The sequence below is a fragment of the Dermochelys coriacea genome, chromosome 2, assembly GCF_009764565.3.
Source record: "Dermochelys coriacea isolate rDerCor1 chromosome 2, rDerCor1.pri.v4, whole genome shotgun sequence".
NCBI lineage: Eukaryota > Metazoa > Chordata > Testudines > Dermochelyidae > Dermochelys > Dermochelys coriacea.
In genome coordinates, this window is record NC_050069.1 from 110238077 (window position 1) to 110253246 (window position 15170).

The window sequence follows — 15170 nt, forward strand, 5'->3', positions numbered from 1 at the left end:
AATCCTCCCAAGGATTTGAGTGGCTGGCAGGAGTTCTAGGTTCTAGGAGTTAAAGAAGCTTCAGTCTGTTTGTCTTGTGTCAAGCCCTTACCTGACAAAACCTATCCAAGATATCTAGCTAGTGCTTGGCTGCCTGTTTCCCTTTCATTACTGAGGGCATGACTATACTACAGCCCTAAGTACAGCCACTGCATTAATTACTGCAATGGCTGATGTCCACACTACCCTTCTTCTGTTGGTGGTGTGCGTCCTCACCACGAGCGCTTCCACTGACTGAAGAGGGGTAGTGTGGGGAGCTGAGAGCCAGGACTTCCTGCTGGGAGCCCAGCTGCCTGGTCTCTTCAGCTTTTACCTCCTTACTCCCAGCTGGAACTGTGGGGCAGCTGCCCACTGGCTTCTTGCCTCCCTTAGTGGGGAGCCTCCAGGCAGCAGCCGAGCTTGAAGTGGGGAGCCTGGGGGCAGCCGGGCTCTAGCTACCTGGTTTTCTTGTCAATTTCTAGCATAGAGCCGTGAAATTGACAAGACAGCCAACAGCCCCTGTATGTAATACAGTGTCTACACAGACACTACATTGCCCTAAGTACACTGACATAAGCTCTACGCCTTCCATGAAGGTGGAGTTATGATGTCAGTGCAGTACGGCACTTACATTGGCGGAACAAGACTGTAGTGTGTACACTGACATAATTGGGTTGAATCTGGATCTGTGTAGTGTAGACCAGGACTGAATGCTGCCTGGTTGCTATGGCTCCTGTGGCAGTGGTGATGGAGGAGCAGGGCTAAGTAAACACTTTTGAGGATTCCTATGAAGATAAAAGCCCTTTGCTTTGTTGGAGACCTTATAAGGTGTGAAGAGACCACTCAGGCACTGTATTTACCAGCCAGGTATTTGCTTATAGGAAATGGCCAGGTAAATCTGTTTAATTTTATAACAAGCCAGGACCTGTGTAATCTTAAGGGTATGTCTACACTGGCAAGTTTCTGTGCCACAAGTTATACCTCTTTTACTAAAACGCTGGAATTAAACTGCTGTTGCGTGTCCACACTGTACTCCTTGTGAAGCTGGAGCGCATCCACATTAGCAGCTCTTGCAACAACAAAGACAGCAGTGCGTTGTGGTAGCTATCCCACTGTGCAACTGGTGGCAGGTTTGGAACAGTTTGGAACAAACTGGGAACAGTTTGCAATGCCTCATGGGGCAGGCACAGCATCACATGATGCAGGTTTCCCAATCCCATTGTTCCATGGGCATCCTACTACATTGCCAGTTGCTTTTCAATTGAAGTAGGCAGGGGGAGAGTATGTGACAGGAGTGTGTATGTGGGGGGAGACAGTGTGTTTTGGGGGACAGTGTGTGTCCGCATGCTGTCTTCTAAGTTCAGACAGCATCAGGAAGCAACTAGTCCTGAGGCAGGGGAAAGGGGAAACCACAACATCAGCCCCCACCTCCCTCCCTGGGCTCTCTGCATAGCAATCTCTCTAAACAGCACTCAATGGCTGTCGGAAACGGTGCTTTGAAAGGGGAAGGGTGCATGTCTCTAGGGCAGCGGAGTTCAAAACAATGAGCAGAACAGTCACTTGAGGCATTATGGGACAGCTCTGGAGGCCAATTACAGTGCAGAAAGCAATCAAGTGTCTACACTGGCAATAGAGCACTGGACCCTCTGTGCGAATAGCCTTACCACTCTCATCAAGGTGGGTTATTTTGCAGTGCTGCAACTGAGGAGTTTCTGCGCACAAAGTGGCATGGCAGTGTGTACACGTCTGCAGTTTGAACGCAAAAAGCTGCTTTACTGTGCAGAAACTTGCCAGTGTAGTCAAGCTCCAAGGGTCAGAGCGTCAGCTGCTGCCTAAGTCTGCCTCTGACCACATGGAAAAGAACAAGGAGGCACCGTTTGTCCAGCACATGGGATTCTCTGGGGCTCTGTGGATTTTGGAGAAGGCTGAGAATGGGGCAAGGCAGGGTTGACTGCTCTTCACATTACTATCTCTTGCAGAGCCCCTAGATTTCCACCAGTTAGAAGTTAGAGCTTGGAACACATCTCCTCTGCATTGCTACTGAGCAGTAAGAGGGGGTTCCAGACTGCCTTGGCGGTGTGGGGAGGGGAAGAGGGGCAACAGAGCACTGCACGTTGGCTGCTGGCAGTGTAAATGTCTCTTGCTTCTGAATACCGAGGATCCACATACCTGGGAGGCCCTGTCACACCACCCAAGCTCTGTGCCCTTTTACCTAAAGGGATTTTTTACAGGGTATATACCACAAAGTAAACCTCCCAATGTTTCTTTTGATTGCTTCCTAGTAGTAGTATTTTAATCCTTGTTAATCAGGAGGCATGGGTTGGGCTCTACTGGTGAGCAAGTATATAGATAAAAATGCTGATTCTCAGAAGTATGTTGGTTACTATGATATTCTAAATCTTTGGCTCAGATTTGGATTTCTATAATGCAACATGGACAATTTGGTTAAAACTCAAATTTGGTACTTCAAGTTATTTAGGGAAAGGCTATCTCAGCAGGCATTGTAATTCCATTCATGCAACTCAGATGCATTTCTAGTGAAGAAAGGGCTTTCATGACCTAGCTAAACTTTGTAAAATGAAATATTGTATAACAAGTGTTTTGTTGGTTTGGGTTGCTAGGCGTGGGTGCTTATGAATTTTAAGTTAGCAAGGTGGGGAAGTGACTACCAAGAGGGTAAAATTAAAGCTTCTCCTTTTCTGGAAAAACAAGGACTGCCTGCCACTGATGCAGTCTTGAGCCATTTCTAAGTAGATACGTCCTCTTGAGTTGTCAATTTTCTTTTCCTTTTCACAATTCCAAAACCATTTCACTTCAATTTACACATCATCATTTAAGCAGGGTAAGTCTGGTCATCAGTACTTTAAAAGGAGACCGACAGAGAAAAGCCAGTGAAGGTAGCACAATTCCCTCTGATTCAGCATTGAGCCAGTGTTCCAACACCATGGTTAGGAAGGCAGGAGATGCCATCTTTCAGGTGATTTGTGAAATCAAGGTCCCTAACACTTGGGGGGGTCATTAACAGTCCTATAGCACTTTTTGCAAAAGTAAGGGTGTTAGTCCTGTTTTCCTGGCACAGTTCCAGTTTGTATAATTATATTTCACTTATGTTATTCCTTCAAGTATTCTTCACTTTCTATCCTGCGTTGTGGATTGGCTTGTAGTATTGCTTTTAAACATCTGCCACAAGAGGTGGCAGCATTTCAGAGATGCGTGGAATTAATATTATTTTTTTTATTATTGTTATTATTTTATTTTATTTGTAAAGCACTTTTCAAGATGAACATTTCTATTATCAGTATAAAACATTGGCATTATTACAGTCTGGGCTACTAATGTGCTTCATAGCTAATCTCTTAAGGTGTCATGATTAGAAAACCCCTGAATTACTGAAGTTTTCTAAGTATTCCTGGCTATCTCAGAATTCCTTTGTATTTATCATAGGGAAGTTACTGGTATTTTCCATTGAGAGAAGTGGGTTGTGACAGAACATCATTGCTCATAACTGAGCATTACTTAAACATCTGTGCAGTATACAGAATAGTTGCAGTTCAGTGTAAGAGTTGTTGAGAGCAAAATAGAGCCGTGGAGCAATCAGCCATTAAAGGTAAGCATACAGGCTTGCATGATTTCTAACCTAGAATTAAGTTACAGGTTAGATTTTTCAAGACTACTTTTCATTTAATTATTTTCCTTTCTAAATTTCCAATGACTACAGATTTAATCTATTCCACAGCTATATCACATGTCCTACTAGTGATTATTCCTTTAATGGCTTCTTAAAGGTAATCCAGAAAGAACATCTGTTTCAACTTTAGAGTGTAAACAACAAAGATTATTTACCCTGTAAGCAGGAAAAAAGCAGAATTTACTCATGAAAACAGCATCACAGTTCAATATTCTTGAGATATGTGCATGGAGATAAGCTGTACAGCTCCTGTTAGTGCACACAGCCCCTGTTAAAATTTCCCCTCCCAGTAGCAGGGGCAGATATGGTGATTTCCCTGCTTTGGGTGGAGTTCACCCTCTCTCTGGATAGAGTTAAATCATCCCTGCCGGAGAGAATTTGTCCTTTAAGCTAATAAAAATGCTTCAGAAGAGCAAAATATGTTGCCTTTGGAATGGCCCAGATTCCAGGAAGTGTCAGGTATATTTAAGAAATTACTTTTGGGTATATTCCCAACTCTCACCCCCAATAGTACTCCACAGACACGTGCACACACATCCAATTTCAAACATCACAATTTGGCTGTTGTTCGATGGTATCAAAATATTCTGTTTAATTTTCAGAATCAAAGTATAAACATTTTCAGCAAAGTGCACTTAATTATATTTGTTTGCCAAGTGGTGCCCTTGGTTATGTATATAATAAGCCTTATGGAGAAAACAAATAATTACATTTCCAAATCTCTTTCTTTTCCTCTGCAGAAATACATATCTCTGACTAATGAGGAAATTTCTATGGGGGACCCTTATTAAAATGTTAACCAGACAATGCTGCCTGGCATTTGAGTTAAGAATGAATCCCTGCAACCTTTAGTCTTATTCACCATCACTGATCCTTAATGCTTTCCTGAGCACTGAGAACATCTGTTTGGTGGCCTATGAGAAATTACTTGCTAGATACAGTGCTGGTTCCAGTTGACAGGTATCAACATAGTAACTGGGACTAAATAGCTCCCTTGTAGGCAGGGCCAATATTAACATGTCTTGAAGCATTGATTACCTGCTTGTCCCGAGGATCAAGGCATACTGGCAGCTCTGCTGCTGACCGTGCTGTACCTGCTTAGTCAGTAAAACAGATTTAGAACCTGATCTTCAGGTCTGGCTGAATACTGCTCAGCACAGGACCATAGGGCAAGAAGTAAAAGTGACTTACTGCCACTTTTGCATTCCTGTAATCTGGGGCCAGTTCAGAGCAGACTCCAGCCTGAAAGTTAATTGCCACTGTTTTGCTGGGACTGTTTTGGCCGCCAGAGATCACTGAAGTACAGATTCTATCCAGAGGTGCCTCTGTGTGCTGTCATTTTGAGTTTGGAGAGAATTATTGTCAATCTAGTCCGTTCTCCTACATTTTGGCAAGTGAGGTCAGTTTTTGAGCAAGTATAAGGGGAAAAAATAATAAAGGAAAAGCAAGGTATTTTGTGGTCAAAATTGTGGGTGATTTGCATATGCTAGGATTATTGCAGGATCAATGGAAAGAAACTCTTTTTTTTTTTTTTTAAGTGAAAGGTGAGTAACCCAATACAACCTACGTGAAGCAGTGACCAGGAGTATTTCTAGTGATTTATTATAAGGGTGAAGCCAGGGAATTACCAACTCTAAATCTTCTGTGTCCTGACTCTAAATGTTCCAAGAACTTCCGAGCAAGGGAAAGTTTTTTTCCCTCTTCTCCTTTATAGGTTTTTCTGTGGTTTCAACGATCATTTTCAAGAGAAAGGACAACACACTATTTACTTCTCCATGGAGCTGTCATACCTTTCTGTCACTTTCCTCCTGTGTAGGAATGTGATGAATCACTAACTATTCTGGTCATGGGGCCAATTTGTCCACTACTTTGGAAAACACTGTGCAGGGAAAAGGAAACTTTGGATTCCCTCTAGCGTTGTTTCAATTTCATTATTCCATTGGGCAAGCTGGGTTTGTTTCTTGGTGGGAGAGGCAGCAGGTTCCGTTTACTACATCCTCCTATGTCCTGAGGTCTGTAGAGATCTTGGGACACCTGTCTGAGGCCAGGGTCTCTGCACATTGCTGTCTCAGACCCTCCTTTTGGTTCCCTGCCCATTGACTGCTGTCCCTAAAAGCGTCCTGCTGTGGGTGTTGAATGTAAGGGAAACACATACAGGGTAGCGCAAAAGGGGTGAGCTTTATCTTACAGAGTGTCTGGGAATGATAAGATGGAGAGTGGCCCTCTTGGGTCATATGCCCTCTCTGTTCTCAGACATGCCCATGTAGGGGCTCCGAAACCTGGGGATCAGGGGCTGGTGCCTGGAAGTGGTCACTTCTCCCCCTTTTCCTGATCAGCCACATCTGCCAGATCACTGTCTCCTCTTATTAAAAATAAAGTGGGGATGACTGGGCCCTTTAAAGGTGACCTCTTTTTGGTAATGATGACCTACCTATAGTATTGTAAGTACAGGAGAATCATATAATCGATAGGAGTATGTTTAGATAATGTCATTCACAGAGTTTAGACAGAGGGCTGTTGGTCGCTTGGTTTGATTTGGTTAGGAGGTTTTCAGATGCAGTTTGGATTTCAGGGCCCTATGACAAACACAATAAGTAATTGTTCATGAGGAAAAATAGAATGAATATAGAAAAAAACATGAAATTTAATTCCTTTCTTCACCATCCATGCTATGTGTAGTAAGAGGAGGCCCTGAAACATAAACTCTTGTATCAGAGGGCCAGTCTGAGGCCTGAAGCTTGAACCAAAGTACTTCCAGGCAGTGTTAAGCAAAGCTGGGCTGTGATCCAGAGGCAGGTTCCACTCACAGAAGTTGGCAAAAAAGGTTGTTAGAAGCTCATGCACACACACATAAGTGCTAATGAGAGCAACTTGCGCCAAGATGGCATCAGAACACTCCACAGACATAACAAGGAACAGGCAGGTGCATCTTAAAGACGGGGTCAAAAGGACAACATGATGGGTAGATTCGTTTGAACTATGATGAGTAATCTGTCCTGCAACTGTATAAAAGTAGGTCCGGGGGCGCACATCATTGTCCAGCCTAGGGGCAGCGGAGTGTCCCACTGCTGACTGAGCTGTGTCTATTGCCAGGGAGCACAAATTCGTAGTCTGCCCTGTAGAGTCTATAGGGAACTATTGCTGTGCTTTGTTTGACAATAAACCTGGCTTGGGTTCCTTCTTACCTGACTAGAGTCTGTGGTCTTTGAGGGTTCTCTCGGGGTCTGCTGTGTTAGCTCTCTGCGCAGAGCTGGGGCAGCACACAGTGGGAACATGCACACAGCCAACTGTTATCATCATTGAACAAGAGCAGAGCACCCCACTGGTAGTTACCGACAACACTATGCAGTGAGGATTCCTTTGGTCTGTCAAAGAGAAAGTAAATGAGGAAGTGTTATTTATTCCTTCTCATAGCACAAGAATTAGGGGTCACCAAATGAAATTAATAGGCAGCAGGTTTAAAACAAACAAAAGGAAGTATTTTTTCACACAATGCACAGTCAACCTGTGGAACTCCTTGTCAGAGGATGTTGAGAAAACCAAGACTATAACAGGGTTCAAAAAAGAACTAGATAAATTCATGGAGGATAGGTCCATCAGTGGCTATTAACTAGGATAGGCAGGGATGGTGTCCCTAGGCTCTGTTTGCCGGAAGCTGGGAATGGGTGAAAGGGAATGGATCGCTTGATGATTACCTGTTCTGTTCATTCCCTCTGGGGCACCTGGCATTGGCCACTGTCGGAAGACAGGATACTGAGCTTGATGGATCTTTGGTCTGACCTAGTATGGCCGTTCTTCTGTCATCTACCTGGTTCCCCAGACTTAAGGCTTAACTTTGCAGCTACTGTTCTCTGGCTGAGGAGCTCTCAATAGCAGTCCATCCAGTACCATTCCTTTATTAACTGCATGGTTGGAGTTGCCCCAACTTCTCTTTCTTCAGTGGCAGAATACCTTGCTGCTGCATTATATTGCTGCTTTCACCAGCTGATTGATGGACCAAGAGACAAGTTGAATAATGAAAACTGAGGGGATGGTGGTATCTTTCCAAGGCTGGCCTTGGCGGGGTACTGTGTGCTCTGATGGCTCATTTATTGTTTCTTATTCAGTAGAAATTGGCTTTGTAGAAAGCCAATGAATTTCTTTCATGTTGTCAAGGCTGAAGAAGTTTGAAATGAAAAGATCCGAAGGCAACATTGAATGGGCATGAGCAGTTAAAAGATGGGTTATGTAATATACAAATAATTGTAGGCTTGAAACGGAAGGAATCAGTTGTAAGATAAGTGAATAATTATTTTCCTAAGTCAACATTCAGAATCCCCTAATTCATTATTTCCACTGTGCTGTTAGCAACACCAACAACAGAAATGGTATGAATCAAAAGGAGGGTGGATTTATGCTCTTCTGCCAATGTGGCAATTCCCACAGCCAGAGATTTTGGGGTCAGGGAGAAGGAATGAACTTTCCTTCTTTGTGATCCAGCATTGAGTGCACACAAATTGTATCATATAAAGTTACTTTAAAGCATAGGCATGTGCTCAGTTTTGAAAATTAGGGGGAATGTTTGTTCTTCATAGCAACCTTACTTAACTACCTCAAATATGTATGGTAAGCAAAAGGTCCCAAAGGAATCTGCATAATAAACTGCAATATGCTTATTGTGTTATAACCCTCCCCGTATATATGTGTCACACACACACACATACACCCCATATGATATGCATGTGATAATTTATTATGCACTGTTGACTGTTTCTCTTCCTCTTCTCCTGAGATGTAGAATTCTCCTCTACCACAGAATTAGTTTCCCTCATAAAGAGAATGGATAAGATTCGGTCTGGCTTGAAAACCAATTTTTCTCGACAATAAAAAGCTGCAGTTTAAACCACACTGCATGGTTAGAAATGGGAACTTTATAACACTGAGAAAAGGATTCCCAGCTTTCCAATGAGGCCCAGCATTTGCATCAAGCCCTGGAAGATCCTGTGAAAAAAGATTTTAAATCTGTGACAATTTTAAGTTTAGAAAAGACTTGTGGATAAATGTTTAGATGTTTTTTTTGAGCCTTGCACAGCTGAACTCATGGGTAATGATTTGTATAAGTGTTGAGCACTTGCAACTCCCGCTGGCAATCAGTGGGAGCTGTGAGCATTCAGGACCTCTGAAAATCAGTCTTATGGTAACTAAGGCCCTGATCCTGCAATGTGAATGAAACCTTTATACCACACCATGTTGTACATACCCGTGTAGGTACAGTAGAACATCAGAGTTTCAAACACCAGAGTTATGAACTGACCAGTAAGCTACACACCTCATTTGGAACTGGAAATACGCAATCAGGCAGCTGTGGGGTAGGGGAGAAACAAATATAGTACAGTACCGTGTTAAAAGTAAACTACTAAAAAGGGAGGGGAGGGGTAAAGCAGCATTTTTCCTCTGCATAGTAAAGTTTCAAAGGTGTAGTAAGTCACTGTTCAGTTGTAAACTTTTGAAAGAACAAGCATAACGTTTTGTTCAGAGTTGCAAACATTTCAGAGTTACAAACAACCTCCATTCCAGAGGTGTTTGTGATTCTGAGGTTTTACTGCATTAAATATAAATAAATTATATATCTATAGATTACATGGGTGTTTTCTCTAATAAAATTGCAAACAAACAATGTTTAGTGTTATGTCTTATCATGGAATAGTTAGGGGGTGAAAAACCATGGATATATTTAAGGCATCACATTACATATTGCCCAAGATGCAGAAGAAGAAAATGGTTCAAGCGTAATTTATGCACACTGGTTTCTTGATTGATAGAAAACCTATAAGGAACAGATTTAGATGATTATGCCCATTAGCACTAAACAAAATGAAACAAAAATACAGCATATTCTTTCTGGAGTGTCTTTATAAGTTGGATAAAGATGTGGAGGAAAGGATGTTGAATGCGCATTAGCGTTTGGGTCATAGCCGGTGAGAAGGAGGAGGAGATGACCAGGGTAGGGGTGAGTGTGCCCTAAGTCAGTGAAGAGGCAGTTTCTTAGCATTGTAAACCACATCCTTCTGCTTCTGTGAAACAGTTAGAAAACAAGTGTTTGATCTTGAAAACCATGCCAATTTATACTGCTTTCTCATTCCCTTTAGAGTAGTGCTTAGTCACTTACTTTCAAAATGACTTTCAAGGGCGCAGCTATTTCAATTTGTTCTTCTTTGATTCCCTCACTCTAACCTTCCTTTTCAGATACCGTAAATTACTTCTAAATTGTTAGCTTTCTAAATTAGATTTCCTGCATTAATGGCATGTTGTAATCATGGTGCTGGAGGCTACTGTTAGTTTAATTCAGGGCAAGAGGGTTAAGTGAAAATTACAATTCCAAGATTATCACTCTCCATGTAAATTAGATCTATGGCACTGGAGCTTCTTATAAAGAAATTGCCTTTAAGCATTGAAAGTAGAATGAAAGTTAGGGCTAGAGTTTGCTTTTATCCCAGTGTAAGAAGCAACATGTAGCTGTACTGCCCCAAAAGCAGCACAGGGAGGGAATTGTGACTCTGAAGGTCTAAAGATCCACAGCCAAGATCTTGGATCAAATGGTCAATGAAATAGTGAGTGGGTAAATGTAAATACTGTGTTTTTTGTTGTTTCCCTTTGCTGGTGAGTTTTCCATGACTACTGCTCCCACAAAACGGGGTGGTGTTGTTTTGACTTTTAAACAGATACACAGGTCAAAGTCCATGTTCTCTCCCTCTCTGTCCATTGTGGGTAGGTGGGGTGGGCTTTGAGGAGCCTGCATAGTGGCTTAGCATTCCAGCCTGCCATGCAGGTTAGCTCCATCAAAGCTTACCTATGTACAGCCCCAAACGAGAGGGGTTGGGGCAGGCTTTGAGGGCAAGTACATTGGCAAGTAGGTATACCCACATACATGGGGCACAACTTGAGCCTTTGGGCTGTAGCAGTGGCCATGGAGTGGCTATACTGGCTCTTTGCAGACTTGTGGAACAGATGTCCTCCTCTGCTTCCAGATCTCATTGGGCCCCCCGCACTGTGCTAAGCCTGACTATGTGAGGTTGGTGCTCTAAATTTGAACAGTCTGTTAATACATAATGTGACAGAAGCCTGAGCTCAAGAATTTGTACAATAGTTCCTGGGTTTTATAGGACCAATAAAGTCATCTTGTTGTGCACTGCAAATGACTTTCTCTGAGATGCTCTTTACATCTGCTTTTAATGCTTGATACAGATGGGAGGAGTAATTCCCTTATTCAGACAGGCTTAAAGTATTGTCATGGTGGGAGAAGGCTCCTCTATTTACTCCTGAGTCGAACTCATATGATGCCTTTTATTGTTTAAGTGTTGACTGTATTACTAGGTTGCACAAGACACAAGAAGAGACTGGCTCTGCTCCAAAGAACTTGAGTCTGAAATCCTACATGTTTTGAATTTTAGACCTGCAGCAATATCCATTTTATCAATACTGAAATAAATAGTTTTGTTTAATAATTGAACCAACAAATATTTACAGAAGGCATTCACTGCAGCAGGATCATGCTGAATATGAAAGTGCTCTGCCATGCCAAAGACCTTAAAAGTATGTCTGTACTGCAGTGTAAGCCCAGGGGTCAAACTGAGGCTCAAGCCTAACCCCCCTTCTGTATACACACAAATAGTGCTAGCCCAGGGCTTGGAACAGGATCCTAGCACCCCCTGGGGATGGAGGGTCTGAGCCTGAGTCAAGCCAGTAATTTGCAACGTAGATGCAGCCCTATTGGACTCAGAGTCTGGGAGTTTGTCAAAAGTATTTCACAACCACACAGGCCAACTTTCTTTGTTCTCTGGACAGTCAAATTTCCCCACACTGTACCACAAAGAAAGGGCTAGAGTGGCCACATTTTGGTAGATGCTAGGAAGGCTGGGATATGGGTGGTTGGAGTTGGTCATGCATAATGAGGTGTAGATATTGGAGCCCCAGGTTGGGTCTCAGGGTTCAACAATTCCTAACCTGAAGTTACAAATGAGTGTAGATGCTCAAGCCCTATGTTAACAAACCCAGGGTCTACTAACTTGAGTTCTACTAACTCAGGGCTTACTTTGCAGTGTAGACATACCGTAAGAGACAACATCCCTGAACTGTTTATTTAATATGTGACTTTCATGTGGAAAATAAGTCAGACCCAGCAGCGCTTAGGCAGCCTTAGTTCAAAGGATTTCCCAATGTGATATGCTAACTTGGTCTAGATTCACAGCTTAGTACGTTGCCAAAGAGCCTGAGGAGGTGAATGTTCAAGAAAAGGAGTGCAGCAAAATAAAGTAAATCTAATTTTATCTGTCTGGGTTTCCATATCCTGTCCATCATTGAGGTATCTGAGCACCTTACACATTTATTAGAAAGAACAAAAGAGCTTTATTTGTTTTAACTCTGTGGGGTTTTTGGGGGGAATTGAGGGGAAGGGCAGTGGAAGAAGCAAGTTTTGTGTTTTGCTTTGAATGCATGGAGGCTTGTGGCTATTCTGAGAGTGAATTCCACTTGAGGGCTCTGTCTCCTGCACTCACAAGTCTCACTCTTGAGGTTGGCAGTTCCCATTACCATGGCTAATTTCTGTTTTAATTAGCAGAACTCCATATTATGGGCTTTATTGTTTCCAGCCTCTTCCGCTTGGGCATGGACCGGGAGGAGAGGCCTCAAGGAGGTTGGTGCATTATGGTGAGTGGTGGGAAGAAGCAAGATTCTACCCACTTCCACCCCTGCCCATCTGTGTGGAAGGATAAAAAACAGCCATGCAGGGGCTGCTGTTACTCCTGGATGGGACTGTTAAATGACACACTCTCTGGCCCATAGGGTTTGATCCTTTTGGCCTTAGTCAAGCAAAGCTCCCATTTCAAAGGGACTTTACTGGGAGCTTTGCCCATGAAACAAGGTCAACCCCTTTATTCTTTTTTCTTCTGGATCTACCCTGGTTTCTTGTCATAGGTGAGAAATTCTATATAGCTTTTTTCAGAGTCACAAAAGGAAGCTGTTATGATCTCCAGCAATGAAGCCTATGGCCAAGTAACATTCCAAATTTCTTTTTTTGTTTGTTTTTGTTTTAGGTCAATTTTGTAGCCTGTCAGCTGTTTGCCTTGTTGGCTGCTTTTTGGTTTCGCATTTATTTGAGCCCCAGCAATGTCAGTTCTGTTGTTCGTCATGTATGTGCCACTCTCTTTGGAATATACTTTGCTGTTTTCTGTTTTGGATGGTGAGTATTTAACTTTCAGATAAACAAATTATGCTAGCAATTATGTTTTATTTCATGTCAGTTTTCCTAGATCATTTGTGTTCAGTCCCGAGACAACTTGTGTGTTGCAGTCCTGCAAAATAACCACCACCACACCTCCCCAAAGCCCCAGAACAAACTGTAATGACTTGCAAATGTGTATTTGCAGTGTTGTTGTAGCCCTGTCGGTCCCACGACATTAGAGAGACAAGGTGGGTGAGGTAATATCTTCTATTGGTCCAAGTTCTGTTGGTGAGAGAGACAAGCTGAAGAAGAGCTCTATGTAGCTCAAAAGCTTGTCTCTCTCACCAACAGATGTTGGTCCAATAAAAGATATTCCCTCCCCCACCTTGTCTCTCTTGTAGATGTATGTTGTATTTATCTATGGCAAGTTTACTGCAGGCATCAAAGAGACACCATCGCCTAAGAAGACATAAACATATATCTTCATTAGAGGAGACGCATCCATTGTTGAGTATTCAATTTGATTATTTTAAAAAAAGAACATTTTAGACCCAAACTGGTTGACAGATTCTTATTCGAAGCACTGTTTTAGTCACTCTGTAAAAAATGCATTGTGGGGTAGTTCCAAGTTTACTGGCTATATTTCAAATTTAGTTAGCTTACATGGCAGAAAAGGGATTTTTTTTCCCGTCAGCCCCTGCAGTCTTACTCTGAGACTATCTATCTAAATGTTTATCTTTTTGTTTTCAAGGTACTCAATCCATATTTTTGTACTGGTGATGATGAGCTATGGCATCATGAATATTGCGAGTATTCCCAACATCCACAGGTAAAGTTACATGGGGACAAGAATTCAATTACCCTGTTCCATCCAGAGGCTGGCAGCAACACAGAAGTTCATTTTTGTACCTTATCTCTCTGTTCTCACCACTTCCACTCAGTTGCAGCAGTTTTATGGATTTAACTACAGTATCCACTGTATTTTCTAAATTTTGTGGATTTTTAGTTAGTGTATCACATCTGCCTACCAAAGAGAGGGAAGGCGTTTTGTACTTTGCCCAGTTTCACCTCCTGCAGCTTCAGCAATTTACATGGAGACCACTTGTCTTTAAGTTGTTGTTGGAGATTATGTCAAGGCACACTCTCTTCAGTATAGTGTCCTGGAGGATGAGTTTTAAAAACCCCTGCTTTTCATTTTTCCCTCTTGCTGTTTGGCTTTTTTGCATTTCCCATTTACCCCTGAGTTAGGCAGTCAGAATAAGATCACAGGCAGTTCAAAATCAGTGTTTTGTGAAACAAGTCAGTATTTTGGTACTGGACACAGAGCTTTCCATAACTGCAAATACAGGAAATGCCATTGCCTTGATGACAAGAGAGCATTAAACCATCACCAGCCCAAAAGTAAAAGTTATAGACTGTCGGATTTTATTTATTCCTTATGCTAGGGTCAAAAAGAAAGGTACCTAAAGTTTCTGAAACTACCTTAGCCAGGTGTATGTTTAGTGTCTCACTAAACCTTATTGGGCAGATGGTACCTCGATCAGAATTGGCAGACTCTGTTGAAACCATAGCTGATTCTTGTACGAAGATAGGAAGCATCAGTAGAAGAGATTTACAGGGCAGTAGAGTAGTTCTATTTGCAATATTTTGCAAAACATAATCACAGATAAGGTATTGTCTCAGAGATCTTCAAGTGATAGTTCTTCGTTAGTGTTCAGCACGCTGAGCGGTTCTTTCTCTGCATGTGGAATTGCTTTTCACTTGCTGTTATTTTGAGCTCTTAGTTGAAGATATGGAGGTAGTAATGTTACCTGAAAAACTGGTTTATGTAAGTAATGCAGAGGAACATGCCAGCTGGCAGCCTGAGAGTTATTCCACTTTTTTGTTTTGGGTTGACTTGGGCATTGCTTAGACTATTGGATTAATGCTCCCATTAGGTCTAGTGTTGGTTTGTAATATATATCCTCTTGTCTACTCTCTTTGTGCAAGTTTTTGAACTCGCCTTCATTGGTTTAGACATATGCCCGTGGTCACTGCAGTTGTACCTGAAGACGGAATCCCTATGCTTGCTTATCATTTGGTAGGGGCTCTCTGAGGGTTTACGATAGTTATGTGTGCATCAGCCATCTCCCCATCTGGCTGGTCAGTTCTTCAGATGATCTCTCTCCAGTGAGTCTAGTGTCCAGTCTAGTACATTTTTAAATGTAGGATTTTTTTATAAATACCTTACTGTGGCAGGCAGTAAAATTCAATAAGTGATGTGCA

The 15170-nt window shown here is 42.3% G+C and overlaps 1 protein-coding gene across 3 annotated transcripts in view; it reads left to right on the forward strand.

Annotated features, from left to right (window-relative positions):
• The window catches only part of MBOAT1 (membrane bound O-acyltransferase domain containing 1), an 80708-nt gene that overhangs the window by 18088 nt on the left and 47450 nt on the right, over positions 1–15170 (forward strand). For all 3 annotated transcript variants that reach the window (XM_038390354.2, XM_038390353.2, XM_038390355.2), the window contains exons 2-3: positions 12778–12923; positions 13657–13734. In XM_038390354.2, the coding sequence (XP_038246282.1) occupies positions 12778–12923; positions 13657–13734 (224 nt within the window). The remainder of the gene's footprint in view (positions 1–12777; positions 12924–13656; positions 13735–15170) is intronic.